Source organism: Chiloscyllium plagiosum, unplaced genomic scaffold (assembly GCF_037043375.1).
Source record: "Chiloscyllium plagiosum isolate Xiang-an unplaced genomic scaffold, Cpla_swu_hap1 HiC_scaffold_32, whole genome shotgun sequence".
NCBI classification, from domain to species: Eukaryota; Metazoa; Chordata; class Chondrichthyes; order Orectolobiformes; family Hemiscylliidae; genus Chiloscyllium; species Chiloscyllium plagiosum.
The window spans coordinates 10,402,849-10,426,266 of record NW_028270170.1 but is presented as its reverse complement, the minus strand read 5'-3'; the positions used below and the strand labels follow the sequence as shown (position 1 = coordinate 10,426,266).

At 39.0% G+C, this 23,418-nt stretch overlaps 1 protein-coding gene across 2 annotated transcripts in view; it reads right to left on the bottom strand.

Moving 5' to 3' along the window:
- Positions 1–1,083: 1,083 nt before the first annotated feature.
- LOC122539794 (uncharacterized) overlaps positions 1,084–23,418 on the bottom strand; it is a 73,733-nt gene continuing 51,398 nt past the window's right edge. For both annotated transcript variants that reach the window (XM_043674854.2, XM_043674857.2), the window contains 9 exons: positions 15,166–15,289; positions 14,983–15,083; positions 14,004–14,097; positions 12,936–13,024; positions 12,180–12,253; positions 11,654–11,734; positions 9,408–9,643; positions 8,402–8,455; positions 1,084–4,762 (listed from right to left, as the gene is read on the bottom strand). In XM_043674854.2, the coding sequence (XP_043530789.2) occupies positions 4,538–4,762; positions 8,402–8,455; positions 9,408–9,643; positions 11,654–11,734; positions 12,180–12,253; positions 12,936–13,024; positions 14,004–14,097; positions 14,983–15,083; positions 15,166–15,289 (1,078 nt within the window). In that variant the 3' untranslated portion in view covers positions 1,084–4,537. The remainder of the gene's footprint in view (positions 4,763–8,401; positions 8,456–9,407; positions 9,644–11,653; positions 11,735–12,179; positions 12,254–12,935; positions 13,025–14,003; positions 14,098–14,982; positions 15,084–15,165; positions 15,290–23,418) is intronic.

Genomic DNA, 23,418 nt, shown 5'->3' with positions numbered 1-23,418 from the left:
GACAAAAGAGATACATGAGCAAAAGGGAGACACCCTCTTAGAGCCATCAAAATCATCTTGGCATAGCACAGTCTGGACATGGGGTCACTGACTTTATCGGGTAGTATATGGAGTATAGGACTGACAGGACATTGTTCCAAAGGTGGCCAAGCCATTGTGTACAATTTGTGTCCCCCTGCTATAGGAAGAATGCTGTGAAACTTGAAAGAGTTCAGAAAAAGATTGAAGAATGTTGCCAGGGTTAGATCTACAGAGGGGTTCAATAGGCTAGGGGTATTTTCTGAAGCATTTGAGGAAGGGTGACTTCTGAGGTTTCTAGAATCATGAGGGACATGGATAGGGTAAATAGCAAGTCTTTTCCAAGAAGTTTGGAGGGAGAAGTCATCAAACTAGAGGGCATAGGATGAAGGGAAGGATTAAAAGGGATCTAAGGGGGAACTTTTTTGTGCAGAGTGGTGCATAAATGAGTGAGTTAGCAGAGGAAGTGATAGAGGCTAGTAAAATTACAGCATTTAAAAGGCATCTGGATGGGTATATGAATAGGAAGGATTCGCAGGCATGTGGGCCAAATACCAGGAAAAAGGACTGGGTTTATCTAGGGCAGTATGGATGAGTTAGACCAAGAGTTTGTTTAACTATACAACCTCACTAAGAATTAAAGCAGAGGAATAAAATCCAGGCCAATTTGAGTAGCTATTCCTATAAAAAAAATGGAATGAGTAGAACTTGAGGCTTGGAATATCAGCACTAGCCAGATGTAGGGGCTGCTACTGGATTAGTTTAAGTCTTATGAAAAGTAGATAGCACATGGCCCCACTGAACACGACATTTGTGATCAAACATTGACACTCCATATAGAATGCATTTTTGGGGAAGATTAGCCACAAATACTTAATTTGAGAAACCATACAGTAGTGAATGCAACAGCTGGTCATAATTTTTTCGTGACATCGACTCAATTGTTTCATGCGATGCTTAATGCCTGCAGCAACAATTCTAAAATGCTAACTGCTTTGTTGGAATTTATATAGTTCTGAAAGTGCGTGCATTAGTTAGAAAATAGCACTCTTCAAACAAAGTAGCCTTGGTAGGAAATCTCATCTTTAATCAGACAATATTCAAACAAACTCATGCTTCAAATCCTCATCACGATAGAGATTTGCAAAGCAGATTAAAAGAAAATACAACATCCACTTAGTTTTCATGTGGTCTTTTGTTGGACATGCTTAACAGATGGCAAGACAGCCTAGATGCACCCGACTGAGAATGGAGTCTCTTATGGGTCTCATCACAAGGCCTCACATTAAAAAAGCTTCAAAAAATTGCTCACTCACTTGATCCTACACTGCTTCAGGTGACAATTCCTGGGTATAATGGAGGTGCCAGTTTTGGACTGGGGTGGGCAAAGTTAAGAGACAGGTTATATAGTGGTGTGTGATTGAGTAAAACAAAAAAGTTAGATAATGCCATTTAAAATAAAAGTCAATTTTGCTCTCCTACTCAGTTCAGAATTTCCAAAAAGGGAGAAGGGTCAAAAAATAACAAAAAACCATTCTCCTCACCTTAAAATATGCCCCTAGGTTTTGAACTCACCCTTGGGAAAGATTCTTGCCATTCACCTTATGTATGCTTCATTTTATAAACCAGAAGTCACCCCTCAACCTCCTATCCTAAAAAAGGTTCCAGCCTCCAATCTTCCAGTCCTAGCTACATCCTGGTAAACTTCTTCTGAACCCTCCCATTTGAAATATCCTTCCTTTAAACATTGAAGGAAGGTGACATCATACTCTAGGCTAATTATTGATAATTGCAACAATGGAAATTTTATGAACCAGAAACATTATCTATGCTTAACCATTTGACACAAGTTAGCTGGGAAGTTTGGAAAAAAACCTAGCTTGCCATAACTGGAGGAATACCAGGGCTGATTTCCAGTCCACTATCCTAGTAAGTCAGGATTCCAGTATTTCAATTCACTCTTATTTCCTTAAATCTAAAAAGGCAGGAAGGAATCCACAGTAATCAGGTTGGCCCCACTCTGCTGCTGGGTTAGTTACCAGATGGGAGTGGTGTGTCAGAAGTGAACTAATTTGAACCTCATTATATAAAGATGTAGACAACTGGTGAATATAGTGTTAAATTGGTGAGGCCACAGAATGGTTAAGTGAAGAACTGTTCTGCAAAATATGGTGCAGAACAACAGGCAAGTAAGGGCAAGCATGGGGTTGAAAAAAAAAAATCAATAGCAATTCACTGAGTAGTGCCTGGCAGAGATCTAAATTTTATGACAGCTTTGCTGATTTAGATCTCCAAATCCTAAGGCTGCAGTCAACTCCAGAAAATACCAGCCTGTTTTGCTGCACAATCACTGGAGGAGCAGACTTTAGTAACATCTGTACAAATGTAGCACAAGAGCAGGAATACAAATCAGCATTAGAAATTAGGTCTACTGAAGTGCAGCTAAACTGATAAAGAGATTGGAATTTAAGACAACTGACAGTCTAGAGTGAAGAACAAAGGCTTTACTGGGAGGCCAATAAAAGTGAAGCCAAGCAAAACAAGAGGACAAATTTAGTTTAATAGGATTTAACTATGAATGAAATGCATTCACTAGGTGAGTGTAGTTAATAGCAATAGTTTTGAGACAAGCTGTAAGAATTTCTTTCACACTTCCAGTTTCAATTGCAAAATCTTTAGTGAGTGGCAGTGGTTAGCACTGCTGCCTCACAGCACCAGAGACCCAGGTTCAATTCCCATCTCAGGCAACTGTGTTGTGGAGTTTGCACATTCTTCCCAGAGGAAACCCACACAGACACTGGGTGCTCTGGTTTCCTCCCAGTCCAAAAGTGTGCAGGTTATGTGAAGTGGCCATGCTAAATTGCCCAGTGTTAGGTGAAGGAGTAAATGTAGAGGAATGGGTCTGGGTGGGTTGCTCTTCATAGGGTCATGTGGACTTGGGCTGAAGGGCCTGTTTCCACACTAAATCTAAAACATTAGCTAGCTGATCAAATTATTAATTCACACCACTATTTGAATATGTGACCTAAAAACTCCCACAAGTTTCAGGAAGGTAGCACAATGAGAGAGCTAGGCACTGAAGCAGCTAAGTTTCTGATGCATAAAACTGAATGTGCAGCTCAATGTTTCCACACATCACATTGAGACCATCAATACTATGCAAGTCTGAATTTGTCTGTGATCAGGTTTAGTAGATGAAGCTGCAATAGTAGCCCTGCAGCACCCTCTATTGTCTTGTAATGTGTAAATTAGAATCCAGCACACTGCAGAAAAAAAAGTGAACAAATCCAGGCCCACACTAAATTCCCACAGATCTGCCTTGCAGGTATACAATTCCACTTGCATTATGGAAATCTGTTGATAAATGTCTGTTGCTTGGCTGGTCAAGAGATCTTCCTATTGGTAAGATTTCACAAGTCTGTGCCATGAATTTGGTAATAACTTGAGGACTCAATGTATTCAGTCTGGCTTTGGACAGTTAGCTTATGCAATAGCAGAATCAAAACAAGCCCAGATTCAAGATGAAATGTCAAATACTCCATTGAGTTTCCTAAAAGAAGTGTTTTAACATACACCAAACTACTGCAACATTGGAGTTAGCCCCTTTAAATTGAGAGTTTTCTTCAAAATCCAAGTGAAAAAGGCCATGACCCAAATTTGAAAGTTTCAAATTAATGAAAATCCTGACTTGGTACAAGTTAGAAAAATTCCTGGGGCAACAGTAAAATATGGTGCTGGAGTGTTGCAGCTTCAGTTTGTAGCCTGGTGTTCATTTCATAATAATGGAGTCACAATGCCATGGGACAGACTGGAAGGCAAAGTCAAATTTATGGATGTTTATGGTAGTTGGTTAAATAAAACAACCAAACTTTGAAGTTTATGCATTTACTAAAACACCACATTTCCAGGTTTTGAATTCCAATAAATCAAACCAAGCCAACCTTGGCTCAAACATTTGACAGCACTCCAACTTGATTCACAAATTGAGATTATTAATTGAGTGACCCACCACCTCCAAAGGTGAATAAATGAATTAATGCATGCCATCCACGAGTTTTGAAACTTAAAATTACACCTGGAAGTATTCATCATGTAACATACTTCCAGAAAAGGGCCATGTATCTCTAATCATGAAAGAAAAAATCTAAGCCAAACAGCAAACTACATTTCAGAGCATTGGTCCATACTGGATTCGTTTTTTTGCTCAGAAAAAAAATTGCCAGAACAATCGAGCTTAAAAGTTTTACAATTTAGAACAAAATGCTAGGAACTTGGCTTGCATCTTAGTCTAGAGATTGCTTAGGGTAATGGAGGTGGAGGGGCACCCAAAAACCATTGAAGTTACATGCTTAAGGCAAACTTGAACATTTTCAAGAATAAGACTAAAGTTCCAAGTGAGTCTATCACTTTGAAAAAACATGCTAAACTTCCAAATCAAAATACCAAACTTGAGAACCTAAAAGAGTTAGGCATGATCAAACCTCAAATAAAACTCGGTTGCAAATTAAAAAAAAAGAAACTATTTTCCTGGTAAAAGCAGTTGGTTTTCAAATAGCTGAGAAAGATAAGCTTCAGTATTCACAGGATGTGTAATTTTACGCTCATTAAAGAGACCAGAGAGGTCACACTCTATTTTACTTTTTGTTCTGAAAATTTGCTTCTCATTGAAGAGTCTGGTCAGTTTCTCCTCGATCACCAGGTTCCTCTGGCCTGGATGCCATTTTTGTCTACATTCATGATTGATCTGCAATAAGTTTTGCAATTACACAGTAGGTCCAAACAAAAACTGGACTAGAATCATCTGGACAAAGCAATAAATTTCTACTATTACTAATTAGTGCAGGACTGCAAGTGGCTCCAGAGATGGTATCAAGGTCCCAAAATATTTTCATGGACCAGGCATCTAGTTATACTATACCCAAAGGCAAATTCAACTGACAAGTGCTCTGGGAAGTGTCAAAGATAGAGGAATAATGATCTTTACCACCTCAGGTTTGCCAAGGTAACTAACAGCATTAAATGTCATTGGATTCTCATTGGTGATGGGCCCAAAACTGAAGTAGTAATAACAAATTCAACCTGAAGTCTGATGTAAACAACATTTTGATGGAGCAATTAGAATTAGGAATGCTCAAGAGGCTATAGTTTGGAGAAAGATGTTGGCAGGAGGCAGATTACAACAGACAAGACCCGGGAAGAATTTGAAATCCATGAGACACAAGTGTTTAACCAGGAGCAAGTGAAGGTCACCAAGCCTGGGCAGGGGGTGATGAATTTGGGCAACTTGTGCTTAAAGCAACTTATATGGAGTCAGATGTACAACAAACAGTGCAATGTGTCCATGCTGACTAGATATGGACAATTAGTCCATTGCCCATTTTTGGCCTATATGCTGCTAAGCCCTTCCTTTCTATTCATATTCCCATCCAGGTGGCTTTTAAAAGGGGTAATCTTTTAAAGGTGTAATTGTACCAGCCTCCACTTCCTCTGGCACCTCATTCCATACACACCCTTCTGCTTTAAAAAGGTGTCCCCTTATCTTTCCCCTCACCTTAAACCAATGTCACCTTTTGGACTTCTTATCCTGTGAATTCTCACATCTGGAAGCAAGGCATACACTGAGGGCTTAGTGGACAATCAGGAGTAGTGATCTAGGTTTAGTTTAATAATTCAAGCATGACCGGCTTTGCCAGCATTTATTGCTCTTCCCCAATTGCCATTGAGAAGGGGTAGATGGCTAAAGTTTGGTTTTATTTACTTCAACTACGTGGAGTGTTTTGACTTGGCCAGAATCCCTCCCTGCAAAATACTAAAGTAGCCTAGACCTTAACTATTTTAAAAGGCAGATATGATGTGGGCATTCCAGGTGTGATGCATATGGTCAAACCACTCACCTTCAAGCAAAAACAAAGGTCTAGCTCAAAGTGAAATTTACAGTAACTTGATTTGCTAACTTAACCAGCCTGAGTGTTGCAACTGTTAATTAGTAAGCTCACTAACATCCCAGAAGCTCAGCCTTTGCCAAAGGCTAATTCAAACAAACATTCTTACAGGCAGAGGGAACATCGAGATTTCAGTCAAATCTTTTACTGAAGCTTGCAACACTTCTAGATTCCAACATATTGCTACTGCTACAGCAAGAATCTAGAAAAACACCAGGAGATGGAAGAATTAGCCACTCCCATTGTTTTGCTGTCACTCCCTAGACTGGCACCTCTACATCCTCAAAACAGATGGCAAAACAGCTTTGAAGTGATGTATCACCACAAGTGTAAAAAGGGTTTGAGGCGGATATTGTAAAGAAATGTTTTCAGTCCACTTGTCAGGAAATTACAAGTCTAGTACTAGATACTGAAGTTATTTTGAAAGAATAAAGGGGTGGTAGAGTAAAGCCTGACTTTACTGGGCCAACATGTTGCTGGAGTGGAGAGAAGTTAATGCAGGCATTTTCTGGAGATACAGCCCAATTCAGCAAGATGGAAGGTAGGGGCTTGGAAGGCAATGGATTAGGCCTTTCAAGGCTACAGATATCAAATAAAGGGTAGCCAGCTAGAGAACAACTTGTCTTGCAGTATTTAAGAGAGTTCCTTCAAGTCTTTAATATCCAGCTTTCTGGTTCAGACCTTGAAAAGGAGTTAAATTACTTCTGCAATCAATCAATTGCAGAAGTATGAGCCACATTATTTTGACATTAACGGTCATAATGTCAGGTTCACCTCTTACAAAGAGATTAGATTACTTAGTGTGGAAACAGGCCCTCCGGCCCAACAAGTCCACACCGACCCGCTGAAGCGCAACCCACCCACACCCCTACATTTATGCCTTTACCTAACACTATGGGCAATTTAGAATGGCCAATTCACCTGACCCGCACATCTTTGTGACTGTGGGAGGAAACTGGAGCACCCGGAGGAAACCCACACAGACACAGGGAGAATGTGCAAACGCCACACAGTCGCCGGAGTCGGGAATTGAACCCGGGTCTCTGGCGCTGTGAGGCACCAGTGCTAACCACTGTGCCGCCCACTAGGTTCCATGTCCACTTCTGGACAGCACAAGTTTATGATCAAAGGAGAGACTTTTATCATCTAGTCTAATGTCCACATCAAAGTAATCTAACCATGCATGCAGTTTCCTACCTACACAATAGAAGTGGTTTTCTTCCTGCACAACAGGAAGCAGGATCTGTAGTTTAAGAAACTAACAGGATGGAGATGCCTGCATAAGCAATAGCTTTGTGGTAAGCTGGCACACCAGATAGTATTTTTGTTATGAAGACTATGACCTCTATACTTGGAGGAAAAATAGTAAAATTAAGTAATTAAGGCAGTGTAGAGAACATCTTAAACTGAAGGTCAAAAGCCTTTCCAATTCATCTGGGTTTGAATCAACATTCAACAGTTTAAACTATTTTGACAAATCAGTACTTTTCCAAGTGAAGTAAGAGTAGGCTATTCAGCCCTTCAAGCCTGCTTTGCCATTCAACATGATCACAGCGGACCATCCAACAGATCACTTTCTCCCCCCCCCAACATTCTCCCCATATCTTTTGGTTCCTTTTAGCCTCAAGAGCTATTGACGGCCTTCTCAAAAAGGATTCTTTGCTTTGGCCTCAAATGCCTGGTGGCAGAAAATGGAGGCTCACCTTTGAAATCCCTTTCTATTGGATGGTGGGTCAACCCACAGCAGATGGGCTGCAGTCCACCCACATAAGGCAATCTGGAATCGGAAATAATGCTGGCCAGCCAGTAACATCCACAAATTTAAAAGTTGCTTTTTAACCCCACACCTTTAGATTGGCAGCCTTGGTTTTGAGCTCCCTGGTTACAAGGGACATCTTTCCTGCATTTCTCTTTTCTAGAGTGTTAGAATCCTGTAGGTTCCATTTTATTCCTCCCTTGTTCTCCACATTTTATTCCCTTCTGCATCTCTACCACCCCACCTCCCCAAACATCTCTTCACACCTCAGCCCTGCCAGCCCAGGAATGTTTGGGGATGATGCCAGAGGCTGGAACAATTGCAGAGGATGACAAGAGGAGGAAATACCAGGGCCGATGAATTAGCTCAATTACAACAACTTTAATGGCTTCAAACAATTCAATATTTCTAACATGGATCAATAGTTAAGAGCCTGATTACACAAGGGATCAGTAGCAAGTGGAATTAAGAAACAGCTCAAACTGAACAGCTGCTCTGGAACCCACACCCTGGATAATAGTTAAACCCATTGACTAAGTTTGGAAGACAAGAGACTTAATACCCCTTCAACTATTTCATTGCAGCATTTCCATTCTAGGTGATGGAAGTTGAACATTTAACAAGGTCAAAGCTTAACAGAAGCCTCCTCCCTAAAGCTCAAACAAGACAAAAAAGTGTGACCTACATTTAGTTTTTTCCGGTCAGGATCATGCACCACAAGATGACGATTAAGACTCTCCTTAAAAAAGGAGGAAATTGACAGCAATGAGCAACATAACATTAATCTGCAACATTTCAGATTAGTCATCCATTTGAAAAGGAAATCACTGATCTTAATTCCCCTGCACAGATTAGTCAACACACAGTTAAGGATGTACTTGAAGTTAGAGCAATAAATGCTATCAACAGGGAAATGAATGGTCAGTAATTCAGTCCATTTAACTAAAGTGGATTTCTTTCATTTTAGTTCAGGGACTTGTGAACTATTTGTTCATCACTTAAGCTCATAATCACAATGCTCTTTGGAGAATTCCTGTTTGCAGGAAAGCGTTCCCTTAAGTTGGGAAACATGAGGATTCCTACATGAATGAAATTTAAGGAATGCTATGGTGTATGTGACAGCCAGAAGGGTTATGTGGCTATTGCAATAAATTTCAGAACTCCCAATACCTACTTAAGTGCTGCGAGTGCTCAATTGTTCAAGTGTATGCAAAGTTGAGATGTTAACTAGTCATATGGAAGTGCAGAGGTGATCCAGAAATCTACACAAAAGTGGATCAAACATCTACATTGAAATTGCTTGGCTGCCATGCTTCATTTACTTGCTAATGCAAATTAGCACAGTTACTCCCCTTCCGATTTTGCCCAAGAGGGAAACTAGTTCAGCCCTGGGATAGACATCTTTCTATGTCCAATGCAGCAAGCAGCTGATTGAGATTGGATATCCAATTTACCAATACTAAAATGCCTTAAAGCATCTCCCCTGCAAGTTGCAAAACAGAAGCAGCCATGTCACCTTACTGGTCAGTTATTTAGTCTCCACTTAGACTGGTATGAAGTAGTGGGAACTATTTATAATTGCAGTTGGTGATTCAATGCTGTCCAGCTCCTACAGCTACCATAATTAAAGCAGTATTTAAAACACAAAGCTACAGTTGTCCCATCACCTCCAGGCAAGCAGACCCACTTACCTTCATTGCAAAGGCCTTTTGGCAGTCTGGAAAGTAACATTTGTATTCCAATAACTTGAAGTGATCTTTTCGGATGTGATGTTCCAAGTTAAAGCCAGTTCTGAAATTCAGGTCACAGTTGTCCATTGGGCACGTCCACCCAGAGTTCTGAGCCCTATGGATCAGTTTGTGTCTACGTAGGGCACGAATGTGTTTGAATTTCTTTTCACAATTAGCACAACAGTGTTCAACTGAACCTGTGGGCAGAGTGTAGGAAATAAACACCAATACAGGTTTCTATAGCTAGTTCAGACTCCTAAAGCATTATTCAAAGTAGTAATTGAACGGGTCAGGAAACATCCCTACAACTCAGTAGCATCAGTCTTTGATATGATTAGATGAATATTACAAAATGCTTTATTAATAGGAGTGCAAGGGCAAAAGAAGTTTTTAAAAGATACTTTAGATTGCAACTGGAATATTGTGCACACTACATTATGGAAGAGACATTAATACATTAAACTGCAGAGGCAATTGACAGATTGGTTCCAGGAATGAGAAGCTTCCTTTTGAGGATAGATGGAAGTAGAAACTTCAGTCATGAGAAGACAGGACATTTGATAAATGTTTTCAGGCTCCTAAGTGGGGGAGACAGAATGGATAGGGAGAGGTTGGGCATAGACAGTGATAACATCTAAAGGCTGATGGGAGATAAGTTTTCATGGCCAGTGATTAAGGTCAGAATTCATTACCTGGAAGGAGAGGCAGGTTCAGGTGATTTTTTGAATAGAAAATGGCGATCTGGGAAGAAATAAAAAACTGCAGGTTGGCAAAAGAACTGGTGCCAGCACAATGGGCTGAATAGCCACCTGTGCTGCACCAATCCTGGTAATTTCACAAATCCCTGACCCCATTCAAAATTTTCTTGAATGTGGCAGAGGATCTGTTTCTAGAGTATCCCTGAACTCCAGACCTTTGTTTCTGGATGCACCTATGCAGTCAAGGAATGTCATGGGTAGGGGGATAAAATAGGCCAGCCAAGTAGCCTGGCACTGTCTCTCAATTTGCCCAGAATATTAAACACCTTCAGGAACCAGTTCCCAAAAATTTGCTCAACTGGGTAGCTGAGTTATCTCCACTCCCCCAGAACATCCTGATCCATTTACACTCCAAGTAAATTCAAAACAGGAATTAGTTATAATCAAGCAATTTTTTTTAAAAACCTATTCTTTCAGGCTGATGTTGTAGCAAGCCAGGCATGTTAAATTATTTGGTAGGTTATGGTAATACTCAAAAAGCTCACATTTTTGCATAGATCATTTGGCTTGTCCAAATGACCCTATTCAGGGCACTGGTTCAAAGCTTCAATTATAGCAGAATTGCATTTTTTATTTCTACAGTTGTCTTCAAGTATATTCTTAAGCATGGATGATCTTTATAGGCAGCAAATTTAAACTGCACTTGAAGGCCTATGCCAAGTTTAAGTTTATTTCTCCCATGCCCTAAATCAAGAGAAGTAATTGCAAAGAATAAAAGATCAATAGTCACCTGAAATAATTCCATGCCATTCAGACAATGCAATGGAACTTGGACCTTTGTGGCTCAGACTAATTTAAAGAGAGTCAATAGTGTTAGAGGATATGGAGCTATCGGATTTGGTATCGATGACAAATTGACTGCACCCCAGAATTCAGAAATTTGGACCACTTGTCAATTTCAGCAGCTGTGCTGCTATAATTGGTTTACCCCACTGTGCTACAAGACTTGGGCAGAAAGCATTTTTCAAGCCAACACTATTTTCTCACAGGAGGGTGGCCTCACATTTAATTGCATGTGGAGCAAAACTGAATGTCATGGTTTATACAAGCCAGAGGGGATGATGTGAACTTCACTATAAAGGAAATTAATCCAAGTTGGCATGTTGCAGATACCTTCAAGGATACTTTGCAATACTGCCCAAGTGTCTATGGACCAGAGAGCTATGAAACTAATTGGTTTGTGGTAACATCTTTACAATTCAAACATTGTTGTTTTCAGTAAAGTGATGGAGTTACTCTAACAAGCAGCAATTAGATATTTGTGATGAACACCACATTAAAATCAAAGACTGACAGGTATTGTGCACAATAGTCAGGTTATGCAAGCCAACTTTAATCTCAATTCATCTAGATGTTGGAGGACAAACACTTGGTCAAAGCATCAACTGACTCTGCCTCATTAGTATGAAGATTTTACATGATTTGTTGAGCAGTCACTGGACCTCTTACTTGGATGAATTTTCCGATGTTTCTGTAGTTGTGTCCATGTGGTAGCAACAAGCTGACATTCTTCAAAACCACAAGGATATCCTGGGATGGGAGAGGCAGGGAGGAGAAAGAACAGGAATTTCTATTAGAGAATTAGAATATGCATAAAGGCTTGGATTACATGCAAAGTTTTTTTTGCAAAATTTGTGTTATGTGAACCACCCCTCAAGGGAACAAAATGCTAACATTCAGGGTATCAGTTGTTTCTCAAGTGGGCAGCAACATTCAAATCAGGTTGCAAGGTTTAGGTCCAACTCTTTAACAGAATGACAACATGAACCTTTGATTAAAAAGGTCATGTGTTGACACTATGAAAAGCAAAAACAAAAAGCAGATTGAGATAACAGCCAGGATTCAGAAAAGGCAACTAGCAGCATAAAAAAAAACTGTGGCTAGTTACATGGAAACCAAAACAGGCTATAGATGCAAAGTAACCAGAGAGTTATGAATAATAAAGGTGAAAGACAAGTTAAATTTATCTCTTTACCATTGTGTTTTCTTTCATGCACTTTGCGTTCATTTGGTGTCTTGAACTTCATTTTGCACCCCTCCTTCTGGCACCTAGTTCAGGAAACAAGTGGACAAATGTTGTTATCTTAGCTTGTTTAGTGGATGATAACAGGCAAGATCAGTGGTACATAATCACATCATTTAATCAAAGCTTCTTTCTGGCCACTGCTTCAATTTTGATAAGGATGGAATAAAAGGTGTCCACTTTTGACAAGTGGACTATATGGATGGATGTCTGAACTGAAAACATGAGTCAGGTATAACATTAACTCTTTTGCTTCAATGTTTCCATTCCAAGGCTGCAGACATCAGTGTCTAACCATTTCATGGTAAATCATCTGACCCACAAAATTCAGATCTCCAATCACGTTTGCAATGTGGTCTTAAGCAATAGCACTCACCTTTCAAAAGTGAAAACATATAGTATTAATGCCAAAGCACAAGTATAACCAGCAATTCAAACAGCTCTTCAACACTTTTTGGACCTGGTAGCTTGTGCTAGCTGCCTCTGCAGCATTTCCAAGTGCCATTACTAGCCTGACTGCAGCTCAAATCTAGTGCCTTTCCAAGGATTATAAATCAGCGAAGTCAAGTGCACAACATTCAACAACCACACCCAAAGTTTCTGCAACATTTAAGGTTTACAGGTCTGTCTTGTTATGACAAGACCACGTGGAAGAGCACCCAAGCAGATTTCAATTCAAGTTGACTTCAGAACTATTTTATCACTCACTCAAAAGCAGGCTCTTTGACGTGCTCATAACAGTGGGTCTTCAAGTCACGATTTTTCTTGAATGTTTTCCCACAAGCTTCAGAAGAACACTTCAAGGAGAAAAAACAAGTTACTTCAGTCCATTGCTTCTCTGCCCTGAGGGCATAGTCCATAATTAAATAAGTTTAAGTTAATTCATCCCAGGGACATTTGTTTGAATGGACAGGAAGTTGCATCCAATATTCTTAATGCAACTGTCCTCCAATCCAGACCCCTAGTGTTCTGGAAGAATTCCAGAATTCACACTGGGCAACTTGCTCTTGCAAACTAATGTTGTCCAACACTTACTGCAAGACATGCAAATAAGCACGAAAGGAGAGTTTAGAAATCTATGATTTTGTTGTTAAAAGGTCTCTACACTGGAGAAAGGAACCAATAGCTCACAGAACAATGATGGAAGACACTAGTCAGTACAGATCCAGCCAGTGGCTTTCTATCTTCAGGAAGATATTTCCATCTAGAGTTTCTCTGGTCTAATGCTGTTTCAGTCTCTTGACCATAAGGTTCTATCCCATATACCTAAAAAAGGTTAAGGTAGGGAAGGATAATCTCTACTGTGCAATAAGTGGCACCAAAGATGAGTCCACTGCCAGATTTAACATGAACATTCAATCCTGTCAAATAGTTAATGCATTACTGGTTAGGCATTATCAGCTGGACAAAGTGATTGATTTGATGGGTTACAGGTGTTTTTAGACAAAGATATTAAGGTTCAAATGAAGGCAGATATCCCAGTGCTCAAGCAGAGCATATGTGTAGTTTGTTATCCAAATCTTTCTTCCTCCACTCAGCCATCCCAAAATTTTAACTATCAATCCCAAGTTAACCTCCCATTAAAAACTGGAATTATTCACAAGTGCAGTGTTCAGAAAAAGCAAACCCCCATTTCAAATAATCCACATTTTGATTGAAGGCCTTTGCTGCACATGCATTAAGCTCAAATCAAAAATTCTCAATGCTATAATTACATGGTAAATGCATATTAAGTAAAGCCACCCATTTGATATACTACATCATTCCTCAACTTGCCTTGAAGTATTCTTTGTTTCCATGCTGATAGATCATGTGTTTCTTCAAACGATTATTATTAACAAATGCTTCTGTGCAACCATCAGCTATACATCTGTAAAAAGCATTTTACATGTGATTTAAATACCTGAAGGGGCTAGTTTATGTATGAACTCAATTGTCCAATTACATGTTTCATTGAATTGAGCCATAAGCAATGTTCCAAAAGTGCATTAGGAGATCTCAATCCTGGCAATGTTCATCCCTCAACATTCAGATCACCACCAAAGCAGCTTGTGGGACCTTACTCTGGGTAAGATACCTGATGCTTTGAATTTACAAAAAGCAGCAAAAGTGGGATGGTAAGCTGGTAGAGAGATGTGGGGTGGGGTGGTTTCAAAGATAGGAACTGTGTTGATAGGATGATGGAGGTGCCGGTCGTGGACTGGGATGGATAAAGTTAAACATCACAACACCAGGCTGAGTACCATCAAATAAACCTGTTGGACAAGCATTCAGAACACTGCTCCTTTGTCACAAACCAGTTACCTGATGTAGCAGCACCAAGCTTGTACTTTAAATAAAACAGTTGGACTATAAAACAGTGTTGTGACTTTTAACAATCCCAGAGGAATCAGTTGTCCATGTTATAGTTATTTAGGATAAAAAGTAATAAAAGTTTATTAATAAAAGCCCTCACCTTCAATCTCTACTATAGTGTTTTAGAATTACAAAGTTAAGAGCCACAACGCCAGATTATAGTCCAACTGCTTTATTTGGAAACACTAACTTTCAGAGTGCTGTTCCTTCAGGTAACTGAAGGAGCAAGATCATAAGACAATTTATGGCAAGAGGTTAGTATCATCCATTAGTTTTGTTAATCAATCAGAAAACTTGAACTCAAAAGAAACTCTTAAATGGGATAGAGTGTCCTCAGAGATAGTTACCCTCACACTTAGTGAACTAAAAAGTTCACACTAGGTCCCCAACTAGTATTTACCGGAATTTCTTCTGTCCCAAGTGTTGACACACATGTCTTTGTAGGTGAGATTTGCGAGTAAAAGTCTTTTGACATTCTCCCTGATCACACTTGTAAGGCTTCTAACAAAAAAAAACTTTCAGAGATTAGAAAATGAATCAAGTGTTTACTTGAAAAGACTTTTGCATTCAGTAAACACCTTACCTGCCCTGTATGTACACTAAGGTGCTCCTCCAACTTCCACCTTCTGGTAAACGTAGCCAAACAACCTGGATAATCACAGGGAATTTGTTTCAATAACTCACCTGCAACTTCCATTCTCCTCAACCTGAAAAGAAAGCCACAATTAAATGTTATTTATGCATTTGAGGAGCCTGGGATAAGAAACACAGCTGCCTCTCAACACCACTCCAATAATTAGACAAAACAACGATCCACTATTTAAATTGTCTCGTAGATAATACTCAATCTTATAATAGGTAACTGATCCTTTTCAGGAGCTCTGAAGTGGAGGTTAATTTGTCCAAATTAAAGTGAGTGATCAGCAGCTGCCTCAGATATTCTTAAAACACCTTCCTCAAATAAGATTTGGAGGCTAGTTTCATTCCTGTTGTTTAGGGAATTATGCTGATTCACAAACTGAACATTCCTGGCATTATTTAGGAAATAAACAGAGAATGCTAGAGAAATTCAATAAATCTGGTAGCATCTTCTGTGAGAGAAAAAACAGAGTTAATGTTTTCAGTGTGGTATGACTCTTCAGATGTGAATAAGAAGCTTCAGTGAATGAGTTGCATGGTTCTTTCAAGATATTTTCTTCTTCGCAAAGTCCCAAAGAATCTTTGAACAGAACCTCGTACAGGAGTCAACGTTGTGATCTATCTGATAATGTCAAATTTGTGTCAAAATTGCCATTCTCCCATAATGCATTTAAATGGTAAATTTTATCAAACTGTTCTGCTCCCAAAGAGCAATGAACTTTTGGAGAGCTATTGCAGTGTCTAAACTATGCATCTGCAAAAACTAGAAAGTCACTGGTAAGGCCAATTCTTCTTTCAAAATCTGGAAACATTTTGCAATTTTGCCACATTGACTTTACTAAACCCAAATGTTTATTCAATGATCTCAGATTACTTACGGCCAATATTTTACCCAGAACCTTATTCTATGCTCTATTGGCCTTTTTTGTCAATTCACAGGCTGTAGGAATTGTTGTCAAGGCCGATGTTTGTTTCCCATTCCTAATTGCTCTTGTAAAAGGTTAATGAGCCATTTTCTTGAATGTAACTTGATAGTTTGCTAGGCCATTTTGTAGGGCAAAGTTAAAAATCACATGACACCAGGTTATAGTCCAACAGGCTTATTTGAAAACACAAGCTTTTGGAGCAGTGTTCCTTTGTCAGGTAGCTAGTGACAAAGGAGCAGTGCTCTGAAAGCTTGTAGTTTCAAATAAACCTGTTGAACTATAACGTGGTGTCATATGATTTTTAACTTTGTCCACATCAGTCTAACATTGGCACCCCCCACATCATTTCATTGGACAGTTAAGTTTCAATCACAAGTAAGGATAGCAGATTTTCTCGCCTAAAGGACACCAGTAAACAGATAAGTTGTACAACAATCTGACAGTTACATTGTCACTATGGCTGATGCAAGCTTTTTCTTTTAATCCACCTTAATTTAATTAACTGAAATTCCCAGGTGCAGCATAACTCAAGTAGATGTCTCCCCATCAATTGGCCAAGCCTCTGGATTACTCGACAGTGTTTTTAACTGACTCTTTTACTTTTTGCATTTTTTTGAGAAACTTCTTCGTACGAGTTATATGATGTGGTAATTCAATAGGGCAAGACTAACTGACTACTTATATCTTGTTGCAAACAGCTGTGATGACTTGAACAGATGCCCACATATCCTGTAAGATGTAGTCACAGGGCAATCAAACATCATATCAGAATAATGAGTTTTTTTTTAACCACGTAAGCGAGATCATGGATATTTTATTATAATATAATATTCCAAAGTACTTTCGAACCACTGAAGTGAATCAGCACTCCCTTGTGGGTGATTTATGAGCCAATTTACAATAAAGCAGATGGAATGCATAAATCTGACACACTTTGCAGTGGTTGCCAACATTGACATGAATACCACCATTACGCCGCCATCATATATGTGGCAGGTAATCATGTGACTCGGCCAATGTTGTCTATCTTATACTCAATTATGACCTGATTATCATGGTAAGTGACAAGTATTATCACAGTTGAAAGTCACGTGATACCAAGTTATAGTCCAACAGGTTTATTTGAAAATAAATGGTCGAGTAGCTAGTGGTGAAAGAGCAGTGCTCTAAGAGCTTATATTCTCAAATAAACTGGTTGGACTATAACCTAGTGATTTTAGTGATTTTCAACTTTGTCGAGCCCAGTCCAACACAGGCACCTCCACATCACAAATATTATCAGGACAGAGATCCCCTAAATCTCCAATGTCTTGCTTGCACTTTTGTAGTTGAGACTTCTTGTTTTTATTGATCTGAAGCATAAATTTATATCAAATCAAAATAATTGGTTTGTGTTGCTAGGTGCTTTTGACGTTTTGTTTTTATTTATTGACAAACCAAAGTGGAACACTTAAAATACAGAAAATTTATTTTTGTACTTCATGAATAATTCGGTCCATCATAGACTTGGAACAAAATGAATGACGAAACTATCAGTCTAAGCATTTTGTACAGTTCTAACTATTATGTTGTGCTTCTTAAGTTGTGGTGGCATTGCCCAACCTGTTATTACACACCATGCCCACACATAGGCTGATATCTGTCTCACAAGACAGACAGACAGACAGACGGTTGCTAGATCTTTCTCAAGGTACAAAGAATTCAGATGATGGACAAATTCAAAATGTTGCTGATGTTAATTGTTACATATTTTGATTATTACATATTCATTCATTTCATTGCATCGCATCAAAGAAACCATGAACATTATACAGCAAAGGCTTTTAGTTTATTTAAAACATAAACACTTAAATTGTTATTAAGTACATTAACAAGTCATTTGATGCCATCGTGATGTGGACAATGACATGTAATTTTCCAACTTTTTCAGTCCAAAAGACTTTTTTGAAAGGACACTGCTGTGTTTAGCACTGATGTAAATAAACTTCATGTTTGTGAAATTATAAGATGTATAATATTTAATTCAAGAACATTGTAGACAGTAACTGAACACACCCAAGTAGCTATATTTTTCTCTCTTTTCTCACACAGTTTTCTCTTCCACTTTCCTGGATTACGCAAAGACTTCTTAAAGTTGCTGTGCTGCCTATTTGATAGTAAATTGGAGATAGGTCGAAAGGTACTTCAATCATATGTGAGTAAGATCCTGCCAAAATCTTTTGAGACAAAACCTATTCCCTCTCTGTGTGTGCGTGCAGAACTCTTACCTTGAAATATAGAGGAGCTTCAAACTTCACATTCCATCCAGAACAAGATCACTGACTACAAACCTCTGTAATATATTAATTGCTAATTTACACTAGCACTGAAATCTTTATCAATATTCCTTGCACCTTCAGTCATAGCATTGAAGTCTGAGGGTGCCTCTTCAAACTGAATTAGAGAGGACAGCAATGACTTGTCATTAAGTTTGGCACCACTAAGCAATGTTTGTTTCATTAACACAGATCCCTTTAAGTTTTGAGTCCAGGATATGTCACAGAGCGTGTTTCAGGGTGCTGATGAAAATTATACTTCTTGTTGCGTTAACTTCATTTACATAACAGTAATTTGTGATGAGGCCTCTTTTACTCAGTTGAGTGTTTTGCCATAGACCTAGGTTATAAATTTGAACAACATCTCTTGGGCAAGTGTTGACCAAAGAGCTTTGACCGTTTTATTTCACAATGTGAATTTTTTCACAATTATCAAAGGAACTTCACAAAATCATAGGTCAACAAGCCAGACATTCCATTTAGGAGCCACGCTCAAAGCATCGTTGTACTAGTTATCAGAAAAGACTGCTCAGTAAACAGGGGAGCAATGTCATCTGCTGGATGCTCTTGGAATATATTCTTGTAAGACGTTAGTGAGCATTGTGGAAACATCAATGGCTTTGGCCTAAAGTAGTTTTGTTTAAACCTACACTTCTTACTCTTTTTAAATATGCTCCCTTTGAAACCGCTATGTAATACATAGAATTGTAGAATCCCCACAATGTGGAAACAGGCCCTACGGCCCAACAAGTCGACACCATCCCTCTGAAGAGTCACCCATCCAGACCCATTCCCCTACCCTATTACTTTACATTTACCCCTGATTAATGCACTTAACCTACACGTCCCTGAACACTATGGGCAAGTTAGCATGGTCAATTCACCTAACCTACGCATCTTTGGACTGTGGGAGGAAACCGGAGTAACTGGAGGAAACCCACGCAGACATGGGGAGCATGTGCAAACTCCACACAGTCACCCAAGGCTGGAATCAAACCCAGTGCCTGATGCTGTGAGGCAGCAATGCTTACCACTGAGCCACTGTGACGTCTAAACAAAAAAACCAAGCCCTCAGCACTTCTTATGCATGGAATGCTTCTCAAACCTTCAATTCTTCAGGCAATTATTTCAAATATGCCATCTTGTCAGTGGAATGTGACAAGAAAAAACAGTCTACCATGGTTCATCTTGAAGCAAACCTTGTATTCTGGAAAATAAGATTTTCCATTAATTTTCACAGTTTTATGTTTCTCTATCACTGCAACTTCTCCATGTTAGTAATATACTTGTTAACTGCACTGTATTTCCCATTATCTTTCATTTATTCTTGTAATGGGAATGTTGTTTCCCTTCTTGGGAAAGTCCAGGACCAGAGGGCATAGTTTCAGAATAGGAGGGTCACTCTTTTAAAACAGATGAGGAGGAATTTTTTCTCTCAGAGGATTGTAAGTATGTGGAATTCTTTACAGCAGACACCTTTTGTGGCTGGATCATTAATATATATGCGAGGCTGAGATAGACAGAGTTTTAATCAGTAAGGGAACCAAAGGTTATAGGGAAAATACAGGAAAATGGAGTTGAGGATTATCAGATTAGCCATGAACACATTGAATGGCAGGGTAGACTTAATGGGCTGAATGGCCTGCTTCTCTTTCTATGTCTTCTGATGTTGTGCCATGACTGCCTGTTGCCTGGAGCCTGCAATTCACTTCATAAATCTCTCTGCCTCTGTCCTTCCAACACTTCCTGTCAGACATTCCATGAAACGTACCCTGTGACCAAACTTATGATCATCCATCTGGATATTTCCTACAGTGGCTCTGTGCCAAAGAAGTGTCTTGAGATCTTTGACTGCATGACTGGTGCTATCTCAATGCAGGTCAGAGTTTATTATTTCAGAAGCATAGAAAGCAAAAAAAAAATTTACCTTGTATCATGGCGTCCCAATGTGTTGATGTTGCTCGCACTGACACATCAGAGTTTGAGACTGTTGGGTTGTGTGCTACACTTCTACACTGGCTAATAATATTCCTGTGAGCAGGTACTGCTAATTTGCTGTATTACATCAATAAAAATGTGGATATCAGCAAATCAAAGTACCATTCTCCTTTAAAATCTTGCACATAGTATCCTCTCAGAATGAGGGTGATGTTCGGTCAAGGCACGAAGCTCTGCATGGTACTTTTCAACCTGGAGATACACCTATCACACTGTTCCGGACAGCCAGGAAACCCCTTTGCCTGCTGTGGGTGTATCCAAAGGATTTATAGATTGAAATGAAGCTTTTTTTAACTTAAGTTATGACATGTCTTCCATGGCCACCATGTCCTGAGGTGGGACTTCAATTTGGAACTACTAGTCCAGAGATGGTCAAGTTGCCGTTCTATCACAAAACATGTTTCTCCTCAACTGCTCGGATGTTCCACACATGCCACTCAGCATGCGGACACATTAATATCTGGCTTTGGGAGCCATTGTTGTGTACCATGCACTAGCAGGAGAAATTAGAGGCCACAAAAACCTCTTAATTTAAAATATTATAATATAAGGTGTACCTCCTTTCTTATCTATTCCCAACAAATGTAATAACTTAGCCTATTGCAAAGAATCAGTAGCAATATATTTCATCAATTGAACTTAGCTGGCATTTTTTTTTAATCTGAAATCTCTTACTTATTCCCTGAGCTAACTTCTCTGGTTTGAGTCTATAAAGATGCTGTTTTATAGATAATGCATCCTCCATATCAACATCATGTACAGCCAAAAACATTTTTCCCAACCTACTTTCAAAAAGTGACTCATAAGTTTGAAATAAGTTTTGCAAATTCACTTTGATAATTTTCTGGAAGATTGAATATTATACCAGCAAACATTGTGAGTACCTGCCTATTATCCAACCTGATTTACAGGAGGGCCAACTTTTGAATTATTAAATTCTGATTCATTCAACAATTTGTTTGACTTTTATTTCACTCCCCATTGTAAACAAATTTTTCTCCTGTCTATCTTATACTGCCATAATATCTCTAAGATATTAATGTAGTGATACACAGCCATTAAGAGATGTTCTATTCTGTTTCTTTCAGAGAGGGGTGTTGTCACAGTGGTATGAAATATCTCCTTCAGACAGACAGCTGGTAAACAGCTTTGGGTTCTCCCTGAGTGTAACAAAAGAAAGATGAGTCAGTATGGTCAGGTTCACACAAACCCGAAAGGTATTTAGTTTTCTTTCAATGAGTTAAGTAGGTTTCTGTGGCTGAGGTATCTGCTGCTAGAGTAAAGTCTTAAACAGAGAGGCTTCCTCTGAAAAGTCAAAAGGAGAAAATTGTTTCTTTCTACTGGACTAGAGACAGACATTGTTTGAGAATAACAACTGTGTTGGTGAACTGCCTTTGTCGGGAGGTGTCTATGGGATGCTGCCTATACTGGAACTGTTGATGACTAGTGGTTCAATCATATATTATCTTGTTAAGTAATTTCAAAAGAATAAGGCTATGCCAATTATTCTTTTTGCTATATTTTAACTGTGTTGTAAGAATAAAGTGTGTTTTGATTAAAGTTTAGTGGTGGCCCATTGAATTATATCCGGAACACAGCACCTTACACTTGCCTTTTTTAAAAATAATAATTAAGGTCGAGGATGGCTCCATAATATATTTTGGGGAATCTGGTCTGATCCTTAACAACCATAAAGATACATTTGCTCAATTTCCCTCCTGTCTGCAGTACTCACTACATAATACACATTTCTCAGTTTCTTTTTGATTTGGTGAGATCCAGTGAATCTTACTTCCTCTGGTGAACCACTGAAAGTAGTAGAATGCTCACCTTGTCTCCAGTAACAACATTTCAGATGTTGGCTTTTTTATCTGCAGTAAATTTAATTGTTTGCACTTTTCAAATGTTTTTTGATTAACTCACATGTCTTGGTTAGTTTCTATCTGAAAGTTGAAAGATAGGCTGGGAGCACAGATTCTGAACCATCATAAATTTCTTTTAAAATAAATTTTAAGTGTTTCTTTCAGCTTAAAGACCTTCTCAGTTGAAAAAGATTCATCAGGAGCATCCCTAATGGCAAACCTTAACAAGGGAATTCTTTTATTCCAATCATAAGGATAATAATCTCAAATCGTGGTATTCAATGTTCAATGCCATCCATGCAATTCTGGTTGCTTTCCTGTTGGAAAAATGTTGTGAAACTTGAAAGGGTTCAGAAAAGATTTATAAGGATGTTGCCAAGGTTGGAGGATTTGAGCTATAGGGAGAGGCTGAATAGACTGGCACTGTTTTCCCTGGAGGATCAGAGGCTGAGGGGTGACCTTATAGAGGTTTACAAAATTATGAGGATCATGGATAGGGTAAATAGGCAAAGTCTTTTCCCTGGGATTGGGGAGTCCAGAACTCAAGGGCATAGGTTTAGGGTGCAAGGGGAAAGATATAAAAGAGACCTAAGGGACAACTTTTTTACACAGAGGGTGGTATGGGTATGGAGTGAGCTGCCAGAGGAAGTGGTGGAGGCTGGTACAATTGCAACATTTAAGAGGCATTTAAATGGGTATATCAATAGGAAGGGTTTGGAGGGATATGGACCGGGTGCTGGCAGATGGGACTAGATTGGGTGGGATATCTGGTAAGCATGGATGGGTTGGACCGAAGGGTCTGTTTCCATGCTGTATATCTCTATGACTCTATGACCTCTTGGGACTTTGGGTGTTAAACTGAAGATGTAAGCAGTTTCACTCCAAAGTTATACATGATTACTTCGAACATTTGTGAATTAACATTTGAATCTTGGTTTGATTGTATTTATTTGGGTAAAATTTGTGTCAAAAATTTGGATTGATTTTTCCCAAAAGGCTTGGAAACTTGATGATATAATCATCATTAGTTTAAGGTCCTGATGACCTCAGTTTTAGGTAGCGGTCCTATACAATCTATTAAGACCGTGCTAAGCTG